The 25442-nt window shown below is 48.3% G+C and overlaps 1 protein-coding gene across 1 annotated transcript in view; it reads right to left on the bottom strand.

The window, feature by feature from the left end:
- NPEPPS (aminopeptidase puromycin sensitive) overlaps positions 1-21689 on the bottom strand; it is a 37110-nt gene extending 15421 nt beyond the window's left edge. Inside the window, exons 1-8 of the mRNA XM_086766958.1 lie at positions 21359-21689; positions 13080-13164; positions 4773-4850; positions 3615-3736; positions 2706-2813; positions 1578-1778; positions 1031-1127; positions 892-925 (exon numbers count right to left, since the gene is read on the bottom strand). Coding sequence (XP_086623084.1) covers positions 892-925; positions 1031-1127; positions 1578-1778; positions 2706-2813; positions 3615-3736; positions 4773-4850; positions 13080-13164; positions 21359-21481 — 848 coding nt within the window. The 5' untranslated portion in view covers positions 21482-21689. The remainder of the gene's footprint in view (positions 1-891; positions 926-1030; positions 1128-1577; positions 1779-2705; positions 2814-3614; positions 3737-4772; positions 4851-13079; positions 13165-21358) is intronic.
- Positions 21690-25442: the final 3753 nt, after the last annotated feature.

The following is a 25442-nucleotide window of genomic DNA, read 5'->3' as shown; positions in this document are numbered from 1 at the left end:
ACTGGACTGCTGCATCTCAAGGGGGAAAAACGTGCAGCTCAAAACAGAGATGGTGCCCACAGATCATGCCAACCTTCTGTCCCCAAAGGGATAGAGTAAGTGTGCTAAACTGAGCATAAGGGGGAAAAAAAAATTAACAGCACAATTAAGAAAGGCTTCCAAAAAATTCTACTCATCCAGGACAATTTTTTTTTCCCGCACAGGGAATAAAATACCAGGTTTCAACAGAATTGCAATAAGCAGACAAGTAGATTTTAAACCTGGGCTCAGATTTCCATTTCAATTTTTGAAGGCCAAATTAAAAGTTTAGCAGAAGAAATTCAAACTATTTCAGGATTTAAAGTCCAAAGCTTACGAGACCAATGTTGTACAAAATGAAGGAAAATCATTCTAACAACGAGCACAGATAATGTCACATCATCAAGCAAAAGTACAAAAGCTTGATCAGACAAAAAAACAAAACTGAAAAGGAAGGCAAGGTAGTATTTGATTTACTCATACCCACATGGTTACACTGTGGTTGCTAAATTTACCAACTTGCCTACAACATAAAATCAGAAACTCTTCCAGCTGTGTCAGTAAGCACATAACTTTTACGGGGAAAAAAAGCAGCCAAGAAAGTTCTCTTGTAGAACAGGCAGTGCTGCCAGACACTTAAAAACCTCACACCCTTGGACAGTAGTTGTAACAGCTCATTCTTGCCTTCCTAACGTTGGTACAATAATGCACGCTGCTGCAGAGGTCAGTTATCCAAACCGAAGCGAGAGTTGAAGGTATTTACTCAGTCTTACTCGGGATGACACCCAATAATTACAGCTCCCTAACACTAATCCAGTTACTTCCAAGAATTAGTGAACAAAGAGGGGGAAAGACAGTATTTTAACGGCATACCTATAAGTAACAAGGCCCCAGTTCTCCATGGCACCTTTATAAAATAAATACAAAGGTTTATTGATATTGATACACACCTCTTCCTAAATGTTTAAAATTCAAATGCAGTACAGTTCATCAACAAAGTGAGTTACTTTACCAGCAGCAAAGTCTGCAATAGCTATGAGATCAATTTTAGGAAGAGGGTAAGGAACATTGAAGTAGTCCTTATAAAAAGGCAGAGTTTTAGCAGCAACCTGTAATAAATAAGAGGAGAAATGTTACGTTAACTTGGAACAGTTGGTAAATCTTGAAAATTTATGACTGAAACTAGCCTAAGAAAGCAGCATACACGAGATTTCTTCCAGAAGCCCCATTCCCAGCTTCCAGAGCACAATGGTTTGGAAGACTCCCATCCCCTTTTTCTCCCAGGCTGTAGCCAGCCCCTCAGTATTTCTCATCATCTTTGGACCAGAGTCTACATCACCAAATCAGAACTGAATTAAACCATATGTTTTCATCATTATAGACATCAGTTTGTTCACAACTGAAATTCTGTTTAGGATCAAGTCCAGCCTCTCTGAGCCATTAAAGCAAGAAGCACCCTCATGAGCTGGGTGTGGATTTAGGCGACTGAACCGAGGGCAGCGCTACGTCCAGCCTGTCAGAGATCGCTACAACAACGAGGCCACCCTGGGCGCATTTACCTCTAATGCAAACTTTCCTTGTTCTGCTTTGCCAACAGGAGTGTAGACACGCACTAAGACGCCATCAAGGGACCTGGCCTCTACGAAGTCATACTCTCCCACCACAAACGCTACAAGATACGTCGACATGACAGGGGTGCGAGCAAACTTCACTTCCACCAGATTTTCATCATCTGGGTATGGCTTCCGGTCAATGACATTCTTCCAACGTGAAAGGGAACCAGTTAGTTTCATGAAAGTGAAACTGTATTATGCAACACATCAGACTAACTATTCCATCATTATGAGTCATGCATTTAAAACTGAAGGACTTTCACAGTTTTAAAATACAGACCACAATATACTTCCCCTCTTAAATAAAAACGCCCTATCACATTCAGAGGTGTACTTTTATTATGTGTTATATTGCAGTACTGCAAAGGCAGCTGAACACAGAAGCTATCAGCTGCTGTCCTCCAAAGAGAGCATTACCCACGTCCCAGTAAGGGACCAGGCTCTCACTTAAATTCTGAAACAGAAATTATAACCACGAGGTCAGTGGGTAAGGCTAGACTTTACAGCTAACTAGGAAAGTCAGCTACTGGAATAAAAAAAGTCTATTTATGAACTGATTGCTCTTCTCCAACAACAACTTTAGAAATATTTGCACCACATTGAAAACAGCAACCTGAAAATGCCCATTTTATTTGTGACAGAGGTTCTTCGAACCCCATGCACCTCGAACCCCAGGTCTGGTCACAAACTCTCTAGGGCAGAAAATGCCCTTATTACCTCAAGTGCTATGTCTGCTTACGCAGTTCTATCAGCTATATAAACATGCAAAGGTGCTTTTTTTTTTGCCCAGTCACTCTTAATAGAGCAGCACGTGGCATGACATATGCTAAGACTTTTTTTTTTTTATTTTTTTTAAACAAACACCACTGTTTTTTGTACAACCTGTTTAGGTTTTGTGCATCTGACATCACAATATCATCTTTTTAAAAGTTCTCTCAATCCAGAGCCGCGTAGTAATAGCTAGCAAGACAGCCTATATTCCTAATTCTGTCTGTTACTATTAACTATCAAATAACAAGCTGTCTTTATTACAATTTATTTAAAGTGCTGTTTACTCACACATCAAGAACTTACCATATTTGACAAAGCTACTCTGTCTTTAGGAACCACCAAAGAAATATCAAACGTTGCCTTAATAGCAGGCTCATCCCAGCAAGGGAAAGCTCTGCGAGCATCAGTCGCCTGAAGGAAAGAAGAGCATTAAACAAATAGAACACAAGAGATTGTGGCAGTAAAACACTCTCAGAAATTCAGCACACTTTACAGGCAAGAAGCTGGGTGAATGATGGCTAGTCATTGGTACAGAGTCTCCTCACCGACACTCTGGATCTCTGCACTAGAGCATTTTATTCTTACTGTGATCACTTATTTCACTCTTGGATTAAAAAAATTAAAAAAAAAGAGCGCAGCTGAAAAGCACTCTGTGCTTTAATGGAATTCTACAGTCTGAGCAAAATTTAGCAGAGTCATGACAGGAGCAAAGCTCAGTCATGTGAAAGCAGAGAGAGCACCCAGGCGTTCACAGGCCATACACACAAGACCACCTATTTATATTCTGTCAGCAGACTGCACCCAAGAAACGTTTCATTTGGATGAGGTAAGTACTCCATGTTTTTATGTAACCAGGCAGATAAATACAAAATTACAATATGGCATAAAATTCTGTCATTATATCCAGGGTTTACGTAACACTTGAGACTAGCTGTTCTTAAACACTGCAGCTCGTGCACGTACACGACGCAGCACACATCATCGTGACCCTCGGCTGGGGAATCTGCCAGATCCAGAATGCCCTGACCTTGAAGTCGCAATATAAAGGCTGCTTTTAGTATTGCCCATCCACACTAAGAGCAAATAAATATGGATTTTTTTAAATTTACCCAGAGGGTATAACTAAAGCCGGGAAATCGTGTCTTTGCTTCTTCCAAGCACAAATCCTATATTAAAAATTACATCCCCTGAAAACAAAAATACAGTCCTTACCTCAAACTGAGTGACAGCAGCATAGCGTGTGTCTCCAGTAGGGGTGGTATATTTACTTCGGTAAAAACCTTTCATTTTATCATTCAGCTCCCCTACAAAGTCTATCTTTAGCGTCCCCGTCCCTGTAACGGAAACAGATGGCCATTGTCACCTGCATGTGCCAAACAGAACGCTCATTTGCTCTGGACCTTCAGGCCAGGCTACTCAACTGGCCCACTGCCCTTCTGAAATAAGATGTCCCGTCAACTCATCTTCACCCATCTCCACTTTTTTGTCAGCCTCCTTCAGAGCCTTACATCAAACCACCTCCCGCAGAGCAACGCAGGCAAAGCCAGGCTCACCCCAGCATTTTAGCACTGGATCAAAGGCTGCTGCAGTATCCATTCTCATCTTCTAAACACAATGCCGTGCCCAGGAGAGACCTACCTTAAGCCGTCTGAGAAGTCTGACCCTACAATCCTCACCTTTGAGTCAAGTTTGCAAAAATATAGGATGGCTACCCAGTAATAATAGCATCCCACGAAATCTGCTACAGCCAAGACGGAGCACTGGCTGCGTTCAAGCTTGTAAGTCAATTAGTCTCAGGATTTATTCTGCCCTTGATGTCTCAGTACAAAAGGGGAAATCTGATCTTGACCAGAGAGGCAGCATGCCAACATCCCACAGAATGAAATGCTAAAGTTTTATTACCCTAGAATCTTTACATTTGTGTTTGGCAGGGTGAAATAAAACTGCTTTATTCAAACTGAGGAGCTGAGTTTCAATTGCCAAACTCAGAGCAAAAAACTGTAGCAGATTTGAAATAATTAGTACATTCACACCTAGGAAAATACTGCAGTAATTCAGATTAGCTCGTTCTCAGTAAGAGGAAAACAGATCATCAGTGGCTAATATAAACAGCTTCTGAGCCTAACTTCCAAGAGCAGGTAAATAATAACAGTCACTTCGGGTGCCAGAAGCAAACATCGCCGTTACTGGAACAACACTGTCAATTCAGAGGCTCACAAAGCAGCTTACAGTGGGCAGACTCCCCAGGGAGCACTCCATTCGCCGTCAGAAACTGCAGGGAAGACAGAGCTGTCCTACTCCAGCTTTGTCAAGTGCAAGTGTCCTAAACACACGGTTGAAGCAAGCAAAAAGCATGAAAATAGCTCTTACCTTTCTGAAGAGTACTGGGAAAGGAGAGCGTAACCTTTTCATCCTCATTTTGATAGTTGAACCCTGTGGCATGTACCTCTGAAACAGAAAAACAGGCTACTCTGTTCAAAATAAGCCCCAGAGATGTTTTTGTAAATCATGAACATTTAAAACTAACTGAATCAGCTGAATCCAGCAACACGCTGTAGTTACTGAACAAATCAATTACAGTTTTTAATAATCCATAATGATATAAATGCAAGCAACCAAAGAAATGCCACCCATTCTCAGAGTTCCACGTCATACTAGTTTGCTTCAGTCGAATCAATCTCCCACATTTAGATCAGAATCAAAGCGCCACCTCCGTGCTCCTTGCACCTCGGCCATACATCCCATCCATCCATCAGCACGGGGCGCTCTGCACGGCAGGGAGGCCTTCTGCTGTGCCCAGTCGTGAAAGCTGCGCTGTTAAACCATAAACCTGCAGTAAGAACAGCACCTCGTACAACAGCAGGAGTGCTAGTAACAATCACCGCAATCCTGACAAATGGTCAAATACTGCACAAAAATTCCCTTCAGTACCAAATGCTTACAGCAGTGCAGCAGGATTCATTATTCCAAACAGGATGCTGGCGATTTATTTCGCTAACTTGTGGATCTCACTTTGAAAAGCACACTGCTATCCACAGCAAGGTGGTTTTGATCGGTTTTAACCACAAAGAAAACCACAACGTTGATTTAATTTTAAAACTGTCTTCAGAAGCAGGGGTTTACACACCATCCAGCAAGGGCGTCCCAAATCAACTGGAACATCAAGCAGTATGGCACTTACACAGCGTGGGATCTATTGGGAGATGCAGACATCCAAACCATGATGCCAAGCTGGATACATGGCGGGAGGGAACGGATACGCGGGAGTTAAACTGTCCTGCAACTTAGAGTTAGCAAAGCCAAGAGAGAACACCTGGTTCTACATCTTCCTTCCTCATCCATCAGGTCCCACTCACTGCATCCAAGGTGATTTATGCTCCTTCAACCAAAAAATTCTACAACAGCTACGTAGGACCTCACTTAGCAAGTCCTGCTCCCTGCGTTACTCTGTTCTCAACCACCACCACAATAACCAGCTCTCCAAGGAACGCAAATCTGCACCAAAAAAGCGAGCAAGGCTTTCTGCCACCCCTCGGCATCTTGAGCTACCAGACTCGGTAAGCCTGGACAGAACAGCACGCCTTTCTGTGCGGACATACTGATGTATAACTCCAGATTTATAAATACAATAACCATTTGGCAGCTCAGTATAGCTTTGAAAGGTTTGGGAAATGCACAGACCAGTTTAAAGTAACAGCATTCCCAGCGCAAGCTGCCTGCCCCACCCCACTTACGTCCCTCAAACGGAAGTGAAAACACACCTAGGACATCGAAATACTAGCAAGGGTCTAGCAGTCTCCTCAGGTACTCTCAGAATTGACCTAGGAAGACAGATTCAGTGAGTAGCTTCAGTTATCTACTGAAATAGGCACTCGTTTTCAACGGTCACAGAAAAAAAGGGCAAAAAAGAATACGGGAAAGTGCTGAGATGCACAGAGGTGAACATCCAAAAAGAAAAATGTACCACTATCAACTTCTCCATTCCACGGTGTTCTGAATGACAAAGCTGGTCTGAAATAACTTCGTTGACAGAGTGGCCTGCCTTCCGTGCTCAGGTATGACTACAAGCATCCAGGTACTCCGTTTCAGAGGCAGCCTAAGCACGCTTGCAAGATGTTCAGCTAAATTGTTCCATGTGTGACAAAAGTAACCGGAAACATGTTTTTATTTTTTTTTTTTAAATTTAAAGTGCTATTTATTCTGGAACAGTGCGATTTCAGCCTTAAGTCAGAGTTAACACCAGCCTCTGCTCCCAGAGAACATAAACGCAGAAACGGCATGAGCGCATTAGTCTTAACTACTGGTTTCATAGCGCTCTGCTCGGCGCCTAATCAGAGTTAACTACCACACCAGGGTACCTAGTACATAAACGCTCACAATAAAACAATTCTGGCTGTAAAAAAGTACAGTACAGAAACAGAGTAAAGAAAAAATTCTTTACAGGATCAAGCAGAAGAACTACTAGTCTATACTGAGGAGTTTCAGGTGTCAGAGGGATGAGCCAGACCATTTAGGAGAACACATGCCAAGGACATCAAAATGCAAGCAGTGCTGGGCAATGAGCAACGAAAAGTAAAGGTTTTGCTTTTCTTCTGACTCTGTGGAATACTGAGGCAGAAAAAGAGATATTATAAAAGAGTTGGAGAGAATATATTCAGGGGAACAACACTGATGTACAACGCACTAGTCTGAAAGCGGGCTTCCCGGCAACAGCGCGGAGCTGAGTGCTGATACACCGTTCAGATCCGATGAATTTTGACCGCAGCTATCTTTAGAGTCCAACAGACAACAAACTTCTTGTTCTGCAATAGCATGTTAGTGACCCCGCTCAGAGGGGAGGATGGGCTGAATACCTGTTGGGAATTCACGTTAGCCTGCCAGGAGGAATCCTGCGGCTGGACAACCTGCAGATGCTGAGCTGTCAGCCTGTGGCCAGAGGCTAAATGAAAACCTGAGAAATGTCTGATAAAGATCAGTACAGGAACGCAGAGACGCTCCCCCCATGTATTTTAAAATGACCACAGCAAACCAAAACCATTTGTATCTTTTTACAGCTCCTAATGGAAACAATCTGATACCGAAGACAAACAATACCATGACTTCAGGATCACAGCTCCAACCTACTGAAACTGAGAAACACAGAAGAATGCGCGTTATGCGGACGATCTGCCAAAAGTTAACAATGGATATCACGTTTCCCCCTCCGCCTCTCCCAAATGCGAAGTCCTCGTCAGCGTGTTTGAATTTGTAGCTCCACTACTTTATAACCTTTTTAACCTGTACGAGGAAAGCCATGGGAACAACACGGGGAAACATTACCAGTGCTAGAAGAAGGTGAAGACCTTCAGGTTTTTTTTCCCCTGCAACAGCCTGGGAAAGCACATGAACACGTTGCAGAAAGCAACCTGGTTTCAAAGAGCTTCTCAACCTTAATTTTACAGCGTTAGATCCCAATTACCCTAAGGTTAGAAACTCTGCTTAAACAAGTTATAGTTTAAATAGGCTGGCAGCAGCCGTCTGGGGAGCGATGCTGCGCACTCCCAGCACACACTGATCACAATCTCCATGAGAGGAGGCCGAGAGTCTTGTGACATCCCAGGACTGCCCCGCTTGCTGTGACAACGAGCCTCTGCCCAACGCTGAAAAGCTACGGCAAGAGTACATCTGGAACAAAAGGGAACACCCATTTACAGTCTCACACGACATGTCCTCATCCAGGAGTTGGCGTCTAGAAGGGTGTCTTTCCACGCTCAACTCCAGCAGTTCTCTGTAATTCTGAAAGCAGCTGCTTATATATCAGTTTCTGAAACAGCAGAATATAAATGAAAGATTCAAAGTTACATTTTTTTTTTTTACACTAACTATTCAGTGCCAATAATTTAATCCAGAGCAAAAGAACTATGGAAAACCATCAACAATACTTTTTGTTAGAGTTTAAGAGAACTGCTCATAACAAAGATGTAATTGCAGTAAAAGGCTGTCTGAATTCCTAACAGCACTGAATACAAAAGCTCCTGAAGAGAACACCACAATTTTGGCAGCCTACTAACTTTGGAGAGTTTGGCACTGCAAGGTTGCAAGTTAATCACTAGCACATTAGTACACAGTCTGGACCAAGTTGCATGAGAAAATAAAAAGCTGCTAGTGCTCCATGTCTTTGGAAAAAAAGGCATAAAAATCAGATCTAGCCACCCTCCCAAACTCAAAGCACCACATATCAAATTCGACAACATTTTAAATAAATTACAGTCCTTCTACAAAGTACTTCCTGAAACTGCACAGTGACCAGATGGATACATCAATTAATGATCCCGATCTCTGTATTACATGCTTATAAACGTGGATCCCAGCCAAAGGTTTTAAGCAATGTCAAATGCGCACGTATTTCGACGTGAAGACAAAGCCAAGTGCAAAAGATGGATTTTTTTTAAGTAGCCCTCATTCCAAGGCATGGAGAAGTCACAGGCAATCAAGGTATGCTAGCCTAATGAACTTGCACTCATCAATCGAGCTGCAGTGACTGCGTGCGCTTTGCCTGCTGTATCTGCAAATTAACCACATTAGCTCAAAACACCCACACGTTGACACAGCAGACACTGTCCTTCAGCATCAGCCACTGATGCAACTCCCCAGAACGCTAACGCTTTCAAGCCCTCTCACATCTTTTCACGTGTTTCAAAGCAGTGGTTGTGAAGTCCTTTACAGGAGTCAGAAGTACTCTCGCACGTCAGATATTCCCAAACCGTCCACGCCAGCACAGCCCAGGCCTCCTTAAAAACCCTACCATTCAAAATTCTGTCACATCAAGTCCTCTCCAGAAGAAAGGATGAAGATGAGCTTTTCTACAACAAAGCAAGGTTTCACAACCGGCTTAAACAAATCTAGCCTGCCACAGGCAAAGGCAGCAGTCTCATTTTTCCCGCCTGGCCCCAGCTGTATGCTCCCATTCCCTTCCTCCCAGTGGCACTCACATGCCATCATCAGGATCAGGAAGGTGGTGTATTTCCAAGCTGCCCTTTTTTTCTTTTCCCTTGTAGAGGCAGTTTTCGGCCAGTGCAGTTTCCTGATCCACATGGCTGTGCAAGAGAACAAACGAGTGCCAGCAGAAGGGAGGGAGTGCGGACAAGCATCACTGCCCCTTTCCACAGCAGCAGGATTTTAGATCGCCTTACGATCACCGTGAAATGGCAGCGCTCCCAGGCCAAGGGAAGGCACGGCTTAGGCAGACCTGGGTGACACTGCTCAGCTTTCCCTAAGCGCCAGTGATCTTTTGTTGTCTGTAAGCATCAGCTCACGCTCTGGCGTAACCAGCCTCTAGCACTACCATCCAAGCACGTCCCTACCATACGAGGAAGGAAAAGACTGAAATAACAAGTTCTGGCCTTAAAACCTTTTAAAGGTTGAAGTACAAATCAAAGTTCACTTGATTACTTCTGCTAAACAAACATCATTAGGGTTGCTGGTCATATATGAAATTGCAAACTATACCCACCAAGCATCTCTAAATTTTAACAGCTGCTTTAGATCCCCCAGCATCCGAATCGCTCTCCAAGCTAAACAAAGACAATGTAATTCACTGATTATGACTTCAGCACAATTTCACAGCTCCTTACAAGAGAGATTAACAGGAAGCTCAAGTTACTTAGCATTCAGTAAGTATGAAACTCAATCCCCAAAATTTATCTCGAGAACCAGCTTGCTTAGCTGGCCTTTTCTGTTCCTCGCTCAGCTGAGCAAAGCCAACCTCTTGCACAGGAGCAGTACAGCACGTGCGCACCCAAACGCCAAGGCTGCACTACAAACACTCGACTGCAAGGGCTGAAAACTAGCTCCTGCAAAAAACAAACCCGACTGCTCACTGTGAGTAGTGGGAAGAGTCAGTCATAAATCCAGCAACGGAAAGCTCAGCCTTTTGAGCACCTTTGTTCTATTACAGCATACCTGGCACAAACAGCCAACCCACAGCCTCCAGTTACAACAACTGCGCTAGTTTTATGATGAAACAGAGAATTTTCCTACTCCAAAGTACTGCATAATCAATCTATCCTGGTTTATTATTTACTATCACTCAATTGCGGATTATGCAGCAAAATTTTTACTTTGACTTTAGAGCTTTAGAGATCCTCCCTCAGCTTCCTGTCAAATATTGGGCAATAATCTGATTTCCCTGCAAATCTGCATTAAAATTCCAAAGATCAAGTTCATCTTTAGAAGAGTAAACAGGAGAGGAGGGAAAACACGGCCCACAGCTCTAGCTGAGATTTCTGCCGTTGTACAAGCCACGGCGCAGGAGGCACGCAAGACTAGCAAGAATTACTAGGAAAAGAATAAACTATTGCACACAAGTCAACAGATCATCTCCCTAAACAGGGGAAAGGTGGCCGTTGAACAAGAAGGTCCCCTTGCACACAGCTACTTTTCTGAACAGAACCACACTCAAAAGAAGATAAGTGAGGGATTATCTTTTGTCTCACATTTACAGACAAGCGTGAGACAAATTCCTCCCCACTGAGGTACGGCACTAAAAGAGGGAACGATTCTGCACAGAGTCTTTAAAGGAGAAAACGTCACCAAGTTCCCAGACTTGTGGTTCTCAAACACACTATCTCGGCAGCTGGTACAAGGCTCACCTCACCAAACGATCTGGCTGATGCTTCAGTTGCTTCATCGCACTACATTTCGTACTCTGCTTTTGAGACCAGTTACACAATTACTATCCCAAAGCCCCGCACAATAGAAGCATTAGTAAGATTGACTTGATCTGTATCAACAGGTGCCAGCAAATAGTCTGCCAATTTCATGCAATTTTACTTCCCAAGCCATTATACTAGTTGGCGGTTTACCAAACCGAGAGATACGTTTTAACCCCGTGAAGCCCGGGTCTAACTACAGTAACTGCACAGCAAAGCTGCACCGCAGGTATTTGGGATACAACAGTTTGAGAGGGGAGCGCCTGCACTGCAGCCAGAGCGCTGTACTCATTCCTGTGCCGCGTTCATGGCTATCTGGAAAATCAGACCGAAGGAATTAAAGGCACAGAAACTTCCCATGTACCTGGTTTTAAGTCTCCATTAAGCTCTACCATTAACTTTGAAGTTGGAAGGAGAGCATATCACTGTTAAAAGACGGAAAAATAGAACCTGATGAGAGGGAAATCAGCTCTGAACACAAAGACAATACATTAAAACAGAGATTCTGTTATGTATTTTTCCTGATTTGACTGGAAAGAGACCCTATTCCTAGGTACCTTTTCCACTTAATTTCATTTTCTCAATGACAAAATAAAAAAATAATAGGTGGTTCGGGCCTACGGCGCAGCGGTACACGGAACAGACTCCAGACACACTCTGCTATTACCACCACTCTCGTTATCACCTCATTACTCAGTGTAAGAAATAGCTGCGGGAGCGCTTAGCAACACAGGGCACCCAATCAACTCCAGATCACCAACGGCAGCGTGCGAAAGGCACGCAGGAATGGATCCCAGATCAAGCACGTAGGAAACCGCTCTATTCTTTCCCTATCAAAACGGGGTGGCCGGACTCCAAGCTCTTGGGTAATCCTCTTCTCTGCCGCCCTCTCTCGCCATGACTGCCCTTCCTGCAGTGAGCTCTGCTTTTCCACAACACACCCACCAAACGCTACTTCCTCAGGACAGAGTTCCCGAGCCACCTAAGCGCCGCTCGGCTGCTCTCAACTGCGCTTCAGAAGCTGACTGGTTTCTTTAGTAAGTTTAAACCTAATCGAAGGAACACCTTTCTCCTATCATCATCAAGATCATTCCTTTAATTCACAATCATGGTTTTACCAAGGCGCTTCATGACCTCATTGTGGCACTTTCCTTGCAGAAAGGGAAGCTCCGGAGCCTTTTGTCGTCTGACAGACTTAAACAGTCATAGACAGTGGACCACGTAACTGCTGTGCCTGAAATAGCAACGGCTCCACAAGAAACCAGAAGGGCTTTGCACACTGTTAGACCACTGTTTCAAGGAGCTTATTTTCCACACCTCCATCATTTCACGCTTCAATTGCCAAAACTTTGTGTCTGCTAAATCTCCTCAAAATATAATTGGGGGAAGACGTCTGCTCCTGTAACTGTGCGTAACAAACGGGTCCTGCTTCTTCGGTTTCTCCAGTAACTGCCACCTTTCATTGACCTGGATCCCAGCCGCTGCTCTCCTCCACACAACCACCTTCTTCCACGTTGACCCATACTCACAATATCCTGCCAAACGGCAATTAAGCGTCTTCTGTGCTCTTCCAAATCCTTGCCAACAAGTATATTCTACTGCAGGCCGTTATTGATGCATTCCTTATCTAAGCCCTTGTCAGATTTTGTCAACATTGCGAAGTCCGTAGGTACAGATCACGTTATTACACAGTTAACTGGCACAAAGGTAAATAATAACGTAAGAGCAGTCAAACATCCCTTTGCCTATGACACTCAGGCGTGATGGAGTAAAACGTAGATTTCGTGGAAGCCTGAGGTAACTGTTTTAAACACGATGCAAATGGTAGGGAGGAGAAGAGAATAAAGGTTAGATAATTTATTTTGCGCTTCTAGGCATCGGTTAGCTTATCAAACTGTTACGTAATTTTGCAAAGTTGGCAACAGCACCTCACATCAGAAATGAAATGGATTAACACCTAAGAACACCAGCAAAAAAACAATCCTACCTTCGTCTCCTTCTGGCGCATACGAAGCTGTAATGATGTCAATGTCAGCACAGTTCATCACAATTTGGTTGGTTGCCTGTTTCACCTGGAAGAGAAATTTTATGAGCATCGGGAAGAAATGGTGTTCTCTGCTCCCTTAGGTAGGCACTTCCACCCCTGTTTCATCTAAAAACCCGTCCATCATCATGTGTTTGAAATAGAATTCAGGGCTCAAGAGCGGTAAAAAAGAAATGATACTCCACTGACTGCCCTCATTTGCTTCGGAACACGCGTACTTGAATCGTGTTCAAGCCATCTAGGCCTACTTATCAAGACTGTAAATTATTTAAGGGAACGGACTGCCTGTTAAAAATTGGTATGAAAGCTTGACAATAGGGCCCTTGTACAGGCCTGGGAATGCAAGAGCAATAAAAACGGATCGAGAGCTTGTAAGCTTCCCTTTAGAGATGACCTACAGGAGACTACAGCGCAAGCCTTTGAACGCAAACTTGCATCTTTCGGACAATCAGGAATACAAGCTACGGTGCTGCGTTCTGAACTGCCGACGCTGTAAAACTTCTTAGGTTGAAAACATCTGCCAAGAAATTCGCCTTTCCATTTTCCTGAAAGCTCTCCTTCTGCCAGCTCTCGGCTACACACACTTTGCTTTATTTAACAAGTGGCCAGCTCCCAGCGTGGTAATAAACCGCCTCGCCGTGCCAGCTCTCTGTTTGGATGCAAGAGCTCCAATACAGCGGAATTCAAATGAAAAAACAATTAATTACAAAGGGGTAAAATATTTGGGAATTAAACTAGGAATTATTTAGGAACTCATGGCTGAAAACACTGCAATCACCACAGTGGACCAGCCGGCAATCCTGCTAGAGCAGGGTACCATTTCTAGCAGCAGTCACTCTGCCATAAAGGAGCTGGTACCTCTGCGAGACGAGTAAATGGAAGCAACCTTAAATCAGAACTCAATCTTTAAGTGCTCTACCTAGGCTCACCGAAGAAATGGTTTCTTAGTCACTGTGTACATAAAAACCAAATTCCAGTCTAGTCAGTGATAAGAGAGGCTTAAGAAATTTACACTTAGAACTCAAGGGGCACACCCACCCCGTAAGCACGGCCCATTCCAGCCTAACAATCGGTGACCCAAGGGCTAACGCCAGATACTCCGAGGAAAGCTAGCCCCGCAGCACACGGTTAACACAACACAAACCTAACTCAGAGCTTTCTTTCTAACCCCAGTCACCAGCCTTGCTGCTGAGGCAAACGTCTACGGCTTACTCTTATTAACAGAATTGTTTTTATAACAAATATTACGCGAGGCCCTATACTTCAGTGACTCTCCCAATCCTGCTGTCAGCCACCCTGCAGTAGTGTCACACAGAACAGGGCAGAAGAGCCCTGTGCTTCTCACCATGTTGCCTCTTGATGGTAACAACACCAAAACACTGTTACCTGATAAACTGAACCTGATTCCTAAAACAACCTGCTTAAAGAGCACAAAATGAGCCAATGTAACAGCTGAGGCGACAACACTTAGATTCAATGTTTCTAGTAAGGATTGACAGTCTGAAACATTTTTATTTTTTTTTTCAATTTGGCGTGGATGAAACTAAAGGATTACAACACCTCCCAAAACCTGAGATCAAAGCCCAACAATTTCCATCACAATATTAGGGTTTGGGGTTTTTCGAGGTCTTCTAAAACACAAACATGAGAATGAGAAAAGTTTTGTATAAATGTCTAGTAGACACTTTTATTCAATCTACAAATCCAAATCTCTCTGGATTAAAAATTCAAGACGTATTAAGAGCTGTCCAAATTGCAGACAATACTGGGTTTAACAATAGGCTTGATCTTTAAAAACAACCTCTTGTGAGGACAGAGGAATTTTCAGTGTAGCACTGTGCCTGCAAAATAAGAAAGTTTAGATTTAAGGAGAGAGAACTTCAGAGGCTCCTTAGAAAGGCAGTTACCCACTTTCAGATTTTTTCTTACCCCCTAAAAATACCAAGTCAGGTTTACAGAAGAGTGCAACACACTACCAAACATTTAAAGGGACTAAGTGAAGCAGCAGCCTAGAAATGTTTACTCCCGAAAAACGAAGGGCAGAATTCAGCGTGTGGATACGGATATTGACAGCGCACCATACAGCACACTTTTGAGGCTCTCATAATTTAATTCAGTGGGGAAAAAGAAGTTTTCATGTTAGCACACAGGCTCTAGCATGACAGCCTCCTCCCTCCGCTCCACTAAAAATAATGAAGTACAGACACACCTGTAAGAACAAACCACCCACAAACTGCCCAGCACACTGACAGCCATTTCATCTCCCAAGAACCTACAGCCCAACGCTCACAGACACCACGTACATCACGGAGACGGACGTGTCTTACTGCAAGTGATACCCTGAAACTGCTTTTACGTTTCTGCTAATTCTGTGTTCTAGAAAACAGACACCCTGCTCATGCACTGCTTTTCATTAATGCAATCGTATTAAAAGGCAAAAAAGCACCTCACTGCGTAAGGTATACCCAACTACAAAGCTGCGTATGTGTGAACTGTCACCTTGCTCTATAATCTAATAAATTTACTCTTCACCGAGTAGAGGCTAATTGAGGCAAGAGCAAGCTACAAATGCCCGCAATGAAAGTAGTTCTGCCATGAGGCCGGCCTGCTTAAAAGCAGATGAACTAAGACCAGTATCTGGAATGAAGGAATGTTTCAAAACTTCAAACCTGTTGATTTTGATGACGCTGTAGTAACATTAACCAGAATTCAAATACCTACTGAGATTGGCCAGACACAGATAGCACAAGCAGGTCTGCCCTGCAATAAAACCGGAGACGTTTTACTGTTTTGGTGACCTGCTGCTAGGCTAAGATGACACGCACTTCCCAGCTCCCTACACATCCACATTTGTGCTCAGCACTTCTTTCTGGGAAGGAAAATCTCACCCAACAGGCAACAAAGCTTAAGTTCCCCCCAAAAGTTCTCCAAGGTAGCATCATCTGATGGAAGAAGAACTAAAAGGGCAAATTACTTGGCTCTGCCAAACAGGACTCGAAGACACTGTGAAGCTTTTGATTTTCATCGGTTATCAGAGCAGGAAAGGACTTGATGGAAAAATCTTGTTAGGATATTAGAAACAAGAATTTGAACTGCTTCAGTAGAATGCCAGCCTGCCTGAAATACAGGGTGAGGTGCACCAAAAGCCATCTTCTACAGGCAAAACTAATTCTCTAGAGCCACGTATAAGACTAGATAATTAAAATCTTGTCACTCAGCTTCAGAGCCCCTTCCTAAACATAGCACTATAACAAGTATATATGTTTTTAGCATTTTACTCTCTAAAAATAGACAACTAAAATTACCTCAGTTGTGTTCTAGGATGTATCTTTTTAAGAATTCAAAGCTTCAATGAAAAAATAAAGAGTTTTATTAATCTGCATCTCAGGCAAATTATGGTAGCCAAGTAGTAAAGTTACCAATGCCACGACTAATTGGTCCACTTGAAAAATTCACTTTGTTCCAACAAGCATCCAGCTACACTCATCTGCAGCAGTCACACGTACTTGAGGAGTGTCCCGTTCACACAGAAGTAAATCCCCTTGTAACTACGGTCAACGCAATCATCCCAGCCTTACGAGTTACAGACCCGAGAGGCCTTTCTGCAGGGGAGAAGAGCAAAGGCATTCCTGTTGTTGAAGCTGGTGGCGTAAGGGTTCACAGAGCCCCGAGGTCCCGACTTCAAAGCACCAGCCTTGAACACCCAGCGTGGTACCTTTAGCACCCAAACTCAGATCTGACTGTATGTGCTGGAGATGTAATTAACGGTGCTGGATAACACGACCGTATATTCGTACTCCCTCCAAAAGATCCTGACCACAAATACTACACCCGTTAAGCTTAATTTTTGAAGGTTTACATACAAGAGTGTCACAATTAATCTTTAACTGGCATTCAGCAGGATCAGAAGACTACACATTCTTTAGTCTAGCAGATACTGCACAATTAACCTATAAAAAGCAACAGATACAGGTTAAACATTGCTAAATATAACAGAGTATCCGTAAGACGTCTTAAAGGGACTGGGAAAGATATTTAAAAGAGCCACCCACCTCAGGTTGTGAATTCTTCAAAGTACAGACAGGTTGCTTTGCAACCAAGAAACACCTCGCTGCAGTTTCCCGTGAAAAGACATGAATCACTGCGCCACGCTCTCCAAAGAAGGCAGTTGACACAGAGGTAAGCCGCAGGAAGTCAGAAGGCACCACGCACCTTTCTGAGGCCCTGCACCACTACACCCCGCGCCAGGCAGGTGATCGTTTGGAGCCGGGACAGACATAAGGACTTCCGTGTAGAAGCTGAAAACAAACGCTGAACTTTGGGAGCCAGATGTGCGTTTCTGCTGGTAGTTACTCATGCTTGCCTTTCCAGCGCGATGCTGGAGAACAGCACAGCAGCACATCCCCTCTTTGTTCCAGCCCTCGGTTAGGCCTCCCAGGAGTCAGAAGCAGAATGGAAAGAAAGTTGACCTAGACACTGAGTAATACGAGTGCACTGCACTGATAGCTGGACCCTGAGAATCAGGGTTAGAATAATTCAATCTCAAGCTAACAGATGAATAAGTAGATTAACTATTTCCACCAGTTTAAAAAAAAAAAATCTTAATTGTGCTCATTCAGAAACATCCCCACACACCCAACAAGTCAACAGTTTAAAATGCTAAAAAATGACACAACTGGCAGAGCGATCACAGGATTGTGAGCAGGCACACAGCTCCAGATCTGCTACTGACACGCAGAGCCCGATTCTCCCTCAACCACGATTTGTCCCAGCTGTGATAAGGGTTCCCTGTGAAATAGTTCATTTCAGGATTTTGGAGTTTTGAACTGTGGCAAATGGCAAGTATATACTGAGAGTTCATATAATCGTTACACAATTCTACAGACTTCAAAAATACTGGTATGACCACAAATTACATTATGGAAAAGTCTCAAGCAGCCAGACAAAACTTTATATATAGGTTACCAGATACTCAACAGGCGTAGCTCCGACAGGTTAAGGAATTAGGAGATAGATTTCAGTTTCGTTCCTTCATCAAGAAACGACAACCAGGCAGAGGGCCAGTTCCTCAACCTGAAGGCTAGACGTTCCACAATAGACCACAAACACATCTCATCGCTTTTTAAGGCTTTGAAATCAACCTGGCCACTGCCGACGCTGAAGCAACGCAAGTGTAACATTTATTGCTGTGGCCAACACAAGTGCACTGCCCCAGAGGCACGACTGGAAGGTTATTTAACATTTCTTTAGGGCTTAGTGCTCGAGTCGAAAGACTTACCAAAATTCTACACAGAGGGCTGCCAAATCCTCTTTAACGGCAGCAAGTGAGAAACACAAACTGACTGATCAAGTGTTTCTTGTAATATCCTGACTAAGTATCACAGCCTTCACTAATTCTAGTTTGCTATTAAAGATGCAAAATAACAAAACAAACACTTTCTATGGACAGAATCAAAAGGTTTCCTAATTTTGGGATTAATCATGATTGATTCTGGTGTCAAAGTTCAGTACTCACCCCACGGGTTATCGCTTGTCCAGCCATTACCATACCGGAACGGGGCAGAGGGACTAATAACTATTCTTGACTGGTCATAAAAAACGATACCCGGATCTTCAAGAGGAGGCAGTGTATTTCCCTAGTCAAAATCTGGAAAACTCAAAGTTTGTGTCTGAACATAAAGTCGTTTTTACCCCAATGTCTGTACCACGTATGCTGAAAGCAGACTGCCTCTCGTGAGCTCCGTTCCACCTTATCACAAGGCGCTGGTGGAAATGGCCAACGGGTCCTCAATTGAACCAGTGAGATCCAAACGCACACACACGATCTGTTATTTTCCAGATTCGACCTCCGCTCAATCACAACCAACCAGTAAACGTTAGCGTACTCTGAAGGAAGCCATTCCCTTACACGAAGGGTATCTGTACGCTGCCCACCTAGTGCAGCGGATGAGCTGGTTGCTCTTTTCTCCATTAAGTGCAGAACAGTTACCCTCTCGCCTTCTGGAACGCGCCTTCACCCCGCTTTGGGCACTGGCAGCCACAGCAAACTTCTCCAGATTTCCAACTCAAGACAAGCGTGCGAACACGCCACACTCCTTCCTGAATCTCTCCTGTGCTTGCTGGCACGCAGCTTGGATGGGGCCTCGTGATTCTTCAGTCTACGGTTGTTAAAATTTACTTACAAATAAAGATACATAATTTAGATAAGTTTTAAAAACCTCACCTTATATTTTTTTAATTCTCTCTACCATGGGAATATCAGATCAGCTCACCATGATGCAAACAAGAGTTTTTTACAACCTTGAACCTGCCAGGTCAGTGTTCTTCCTTAACACATGCCCTCAGCTGGTAGGAAAGTCCAGGATTTCGCATTGTCAGGTGGTATCCATTGCTCTAGCAATTCCTTGAGCAATCCCCTGAACAGCAAACAATATTAAAAATATCCCAACAGGACTAAAGTCTGCAAACCAACTGCCGTCTCCACAAGAAGCCTCCAAATCCTCGTTATTCCTGGATTTAAACTAACTTTCCAAGGCTGCTGCTCAATACTACTCTTTCCTCAGCAGCAATGCTGGCTTAAAAAGCCACTACTCCCCTCCCCCCGAGTGTTATTTTTAACCTGGGTGATTTCAGTGATCCCATTTACAGCACAGCCCCACAGCTGTAGCAGGACTGAGGAGCAGCAACTTGGGTGCGAAGACAGGAATAGGTGACCAGGATTAAGACGGAAGAGATTGGGAATTTCTCAAGGCAGCATTTTCACCCAGGCTGATGCACTGGCAAACCGAGACCCCCAAAGACAGCAGTGGCCTGAGGACTGAGCTGGAACAAAACCAACGAGGCAATTCACGTTTTCAGTATTTCTTCCACATGACACAAACTTACTCATCTCTGGTCGTCTTCCTCCAGGTCCCAAGAGTCACAAGATTCACTATCATCCACAGCTTTCTGCCCTCCCCGGCTTCCACAGACACTTGCCCAGTGAGGCACTCGCTCTCTTTTCTACCCGTGCTTCAGATCCAGCAGCTTTATTCCTCTGATGTTGCCTCATTGTAAAATACGGTTTTAACCACCTCTCTAGACCAACATTTAAATCTGTACACATCTCAGCATTTCAAGTCTCCCTCACGTATTTCTGAGCTCTTCATACAGTCATCTCATTTAAAGAAAAAGTCCTGTAAGTCCTTAAAATTCTGTATCTGTTTCAAATCATTGCACAAGGAAAGATAAAAAAGAAAATTTAGGAACTCTTGGCACGGCAGCCCGAGAGTGACTGGGACTTCAGGGTTTTCATCAAACGTTCTGGCTTCGAAGGGTGAACACGGGGAAGCTTTTGCCTTTCCAAAAAGGCAGGAGACCCAACGTTTTCAGTTTGCACGCCCCTTCCCACTGCTAACCCAGCCTCTCGCTTCGCTGACTTCGAGCTTTTCGTGACACCGAGGCCTACCAGCTCACCGTACCATACCGGGGGAGTTCTCATTTAACTGCATATGTGGTAGTTTGTCTTTCCAGCAAAATCCCGAGCCATCTGAATGACTGGATACAGATAAAAGCAGCACGCCGGAGGCTGAAAACAGGAACAGGGTGCTGGGTACGGATTTGGGGGAAGCTGGGGACGCCGAGGACGCAGATATCCGCGGCTCCGACCGCTCCGCGCCTAACCTACATCCAGGCCAGCGGGCGAAGAGCCGGGGTGGAGGGGACGGGCCGGGCCTCCCCCCCAGCCCCAGCCCGAGCGGGGCGAGGCCCCCAGCCCTTCCCGGGCCGCTCCCGGGGGACGGAGCGGGGCAGGGCGGGGCCGGCGGGCTGCCCTCTCCCCTTGCCCGGGGCGGTGGGGTATGTATGCGCGTACATATGTAGAGGCTGAACGCAAAGGGAGGGCGGAGACCGCGGGGCGGGGGAGGGCAGCCCCCCGCGGCCTCCCTGCACCTGCCTGGCCGGCTCCACCGCGCCGAGGGCCGGGCCCCGGCCGGCTGACGGGGCGGGGAGGCGGGGGGAGAGGCCCTCAGGGCCCGGCGGCGAGGAGGGGAAGGGGAAAAGGGGGGAGATTGGGCACCCGCTGGCTGACGGGGCTCCCTCAGGGCCCGGCTGAGGGAGGGAAGGGGGGGCCGGGCCCGGCGGGCTGAGCGGGCTCCCGCGGGGCCCGGCGGCGGGAGGAGCGGCCTGAGGGAAGGGGTCCCCGCAGGGCCCGGCGGCGGGAGGAGGAGGGGCCGGGGCCCTACCTGGACGGCGGCCTCCAGCTTGCCCTCGAAGGTGAAGTCGATGAGGTCGGGCTTGAGGCAGAGTCCGTAGTTGAGGGGGGACACGTCGGCGGGCAGCCGCTCGAAGGGCCGCTTCTCCGGCATGGCGGGGCGGCGGCGGCGGCGGCGGGAGAGGGGGGGGGTGCGGGGCTGCGCCCCCCCGCGGCGGGGCGGAGGAGGGGGGGGGGGGGGCGGCGGCGGCGGGAGAGGGGCGGGAGCGGGGAGGCTTCCTGGCCGGCGACGCGGCGGCCCCGCACCGAGAGAGCGGGCGAGCGGCGGCAGCGGAGGAGGAGGAGGAGGAGGAGGTGGCAGTGGTGGAGGAGGGAGGGGCGGGGGCGCGCGCGCGCTCCCGGCACGAGGCTGCCGGTGGAGAGGGGGGAGTGCGGGGAGGCGGCGGGAGGAGGAGGAGGAGGAGGGAGGAGGAAGCACGGCGCGTGCGCGCGGCGGCGGCGCCACGCGGCCGCGCACGTAGAGCGGCGGGCAGCGCGTTGCGTAAGGGGGCGCGGGCAGCGCGCGTGCGCCACCCCCGGCGGGGGCGCGGGGAGCCGGGGCGCGGGGCGGGCGGCTCGCGCTGCGCCCGGCGCGTGCGTCGGCACGGTCTGGCGGCGTGCACCCCGTTAATGAGTCCCCCCGGTCCGGGGGGGGGGGGGGGGGGCGGTGCACCCCCTTAAGGGGTCCCCCGGCCGTGGGAGTGGGGCTGGCGCGGTGCCCTCCCGGTGCGCCCCGGTAGAAAGAGGCCTGGCGCTGTGCCCCCCCCCCCCCCCCACCCGGTTAACGAGTCCTCCGCTCCGGGGGGGGCCCGGCACGCCGCCCCCCCGTTAAGGTACTCGGAGGCGGGGGCTGAGAGTTGGCCTGGGGACGCCCCGCCCGCCCGGGGTGGAGGGGTCGGGCCGCCCCGTGGGGCACGGCGGTTTCACCGGGGCTCCCCGGGGGCTGTGCCCCGCGTTGGCGGGGGGGGGGGGGGGGTCCGGCACGGTGCCCGCGGGTGGAGGGGGCTGGGGGACGCGCCCTGCGGCCGGGGCCGGCGCTCAGATCCAGCGGGAGCGCGGCGGGGCCTGGCGCCGCGGCCCCCGCGGGCGCGGCCGGCGCTCAGAGGCCCGCTCGGAGACCGCTCGGTCCCCCGGCTGCCGGGGCCGCGTCCTGCCCGGCCTCGCCCCGCCGCTGGGCCGGCCTCCGCGCGGGACCTGTCGCCGCGGCCCGGGCCCGAGCGGGGACTCCGCAGATGTGTCCCGAGCTCCGGTGCGTTCTCCGGAGCTTTCCTGTTGGTTCTCCTCCATGGAGTCTGGTTTGTTTGGGGTTTTTGTTTTTTTTTTTAATTATTGATTACTTTTTTTGCCAGCCCTGAGCAACCAGCGGGTCTCACGCCAGCAGCACGCTGTGCACGCCACGCAGATTTGGGTTTTTTTTCCGGGCTGCTCATCACCCCGACCAATCCTCTGCGCACCCACTCGGCACCGCGGCCGCTATATCTGGAGGACGCAGGTCCCTTCTCCCTCGGTTTGGTTCCCTCTGCGCTCCCCGGGCCCAGATAAGGCAGCGCTGCTCAGGGTTTGACTCTATTGCTAATCTCCAGTGTTAAAAAAATGATGAGATCGGCTTAAAACCCCTTGGACTTTGCAGCAAAAATATAGCAACCTACACGTGTGGAGCAGAGGGAAGGTGTCTTGTCCTCCGGGCTTGCTTTACCTGTCTGGACAGCTACGTGGGGTTGCTTTATCCCCACCCTGAGCTAACAGCCGCTCTCCTCCTCCTCCTCCTCCTCCTGCGGCTTGAACTGCAGCACCAGGGTGAAACTTGGGTGTTGCAGGGCTCCTGGTAAAACCCCAGGGCTGCTGACGCACGTGCGGCCCTTCGTGGCCAGGCTCACGTCCTCTGTGAAAAGTGAGAAAAAAAAGTGGGGAAAAAAACCAAACCCTTCTTGAGCAGAGCGGGGCTTCTCTGCCGTTTCCCGTGGCCAGGCAGCCACGGCTGCCCACCCCGGGCTACCGCGGCCCTTTCGGGGGCTTTCCCTGCTCGGCTGGGGTCAGCAGCGCTGCGGACATCGCCCGGGCTTGTGGAAGATGCTATGTAAGGAATCCGTCTTAAACAGCTACGTACGCAATACAGCAAAGAGTATTTATGGGGTAATAAACGTCCCAAGTGGGTGATGCTGGATGGCTGTTTGGGTTTGTGACAAACACCAGCAGGAAGTTTAAAAATTCTTAATAAAGACTTTATATGGGAAAAAGAAGGGCGAAAAATTGAATTCCTCTGGAAGAGGGGAGCCTGCGCTGGCAGCCAGGGTGGCTTTCCCTGCACCCAGCTCGCGGGGGAGAGCCGCAGCCCAGCCCCGCTCTTGGCCCCGGGACCTGCCACCGCAACCTTTGATCCAGCGCGTCCTGCCTGGCTCCGTACGGCGCCAAACACGGACCTGGTTCAGCCTCAGCCCCCCGAAAGGAAGCGTGCCGAGTCTCTGTGGGTGCCGCAGCCGCTCGTTTTAAGAAGGAAGGGCAGCTCGCAGAGGCAGGAAATCATTACTTGCCTTCCACCGCTAGAAACTGCAGTTGCTCCTTTTTTCCTCTTGCCCCCACAAAGAGATTTATTTTTGCTAAAAGCGATACCTCGCTGTTCAAAATGTACGTTAGCATCGAATGAGAGAGGGAGCGGGGATTTGCTGAGATCTGGAGGAGCCGGTGGCACAAACTGGGGCGCACGGAGAAAGTACTGACAGCTCTTAGCACATCGTTACAAAAACCAAACGGCTGATGTGCCCGGGTTCATCTGGGGCTTCTGCGGGGCGGCATTGTGCTGCAGAGCCCTGAGGAGGGGAAGGGAGACGAGGAAACAGCGGGAGCCGCGCGGGGGGTTCGGGCAGCTGCCGCCCTCCCCGTGCTCCTGCCGCCGTCCCCTCCCGTCCCAACGCCGGGTTGCGGAGCCCCGCGGGACACGTGGACGATGTTGGTGGGGACGTGTTGGTGCTGAGACCCAGGAGCCAGGAAAAGTTTCATCGTTGTCGCAAGCAAGCTCACGCCTGCGATGCCGGTGTGGTGCTGGGGAGAAAGTCCTGCCTCCCCCGCAGCGAGGGAAGGGCCGGAGCGGTGAGGTGACCCCGCCGTTCAGCGAGGGTTGGGAGCCTCTGTGATGAACAGCCAGGCTGGACAGAGAAGGAAGGACTCAGCCCAGCCGTGCCACGGTGCTGAGAGCCCTCGCCGGAGCAAAAAGCCGTTTCTCCTCCTTGCCGCGCCTCCGCTTTCGAAGCCCGGGTGCAGCTGGTGGCCACGGGTGACTCTTCCCCAGGGCAGAGCCGCGGCCGGGCAGGCAGCAAGGTCAGGGACGGGATCAACCTATTCCTGGAGCAGAGCCGCTGGCCGCTGCGGGAGGGAGGTGGAGGGGATTGTCTCCTCTGAGCTTTAATTCCCGCTCCCGATGGCTTCGCGGGTCGCTGGGTGCCCTCCCGGGAGCCCTGGCCGCGGGGCTCGTGCTCGGGAAAGAGCTCCCGGTGCCTTCTGCGGCTGCTGCTCCGCCCGGGAGATATTGTTGGATGACAGATGCTGCTGTCAGCGAGAATCCAGAAAGAAAGAAAGGAAGAAAGAAAGAGTCTCCGCTGAGAACGCCGGGGGGAAGCCGCCTCCTCTGCCGTGTCCCAACCAGACCGGGTTCTCCTGCAGCGCCAGACTGCGGAGAGCTCAGGGACAAACGGACGGGGCGGAAGCCAGAAGCTGTAATTAGCCCAGAGTCTCTGCAGCCACCAACCGCTGTCAGCGCACCATTTTAATTAGGAAAACAAGGGGGGGAAAGGGAAAGAAAAGAAAAGGGAAGATCCCAAGAGAGGCTTTTCTTTTCTTCTCTCTTCTGCTGGAGTTTTTGCCGTTCCTGCCGAGAGCGGGAGCAGCCGGAGGGCACCGGCTAATCCTGCCTCACAGGTCCAGCTTAGGGCAGGAATCTCTGGTATTCGGGAGCACGGGGACAATGGCGCGCTGGAAGCCGCAAAGTGGCTCCAGGGGCCTCTTGCTCCGTGGGCTGTTCCCGGGGGGCTGGGAGGCGTTTTGCGTCGCTTCCCCCATCTCCGCTGCGTGGCGGTGCGGCT

Source organism: Chlamydotis macqueenii, chromosome 25, assembly GCF_036417535.1.
Source record: "Chlamydotis macqueenii isolate bChlMac1 chromosome 25, bChlMac1.mat, whole genome shotgun sequence".
NCBI classification, from domain to species: Eukaryota; Metazoa; Chordata; class Aves; order Otidiformes; family Otididae; genus Chlamydotis; species Chlamydotis macqueenii.
This window is presented reverse-complemented; position numbering and strand designations above follow the sequence as displayed.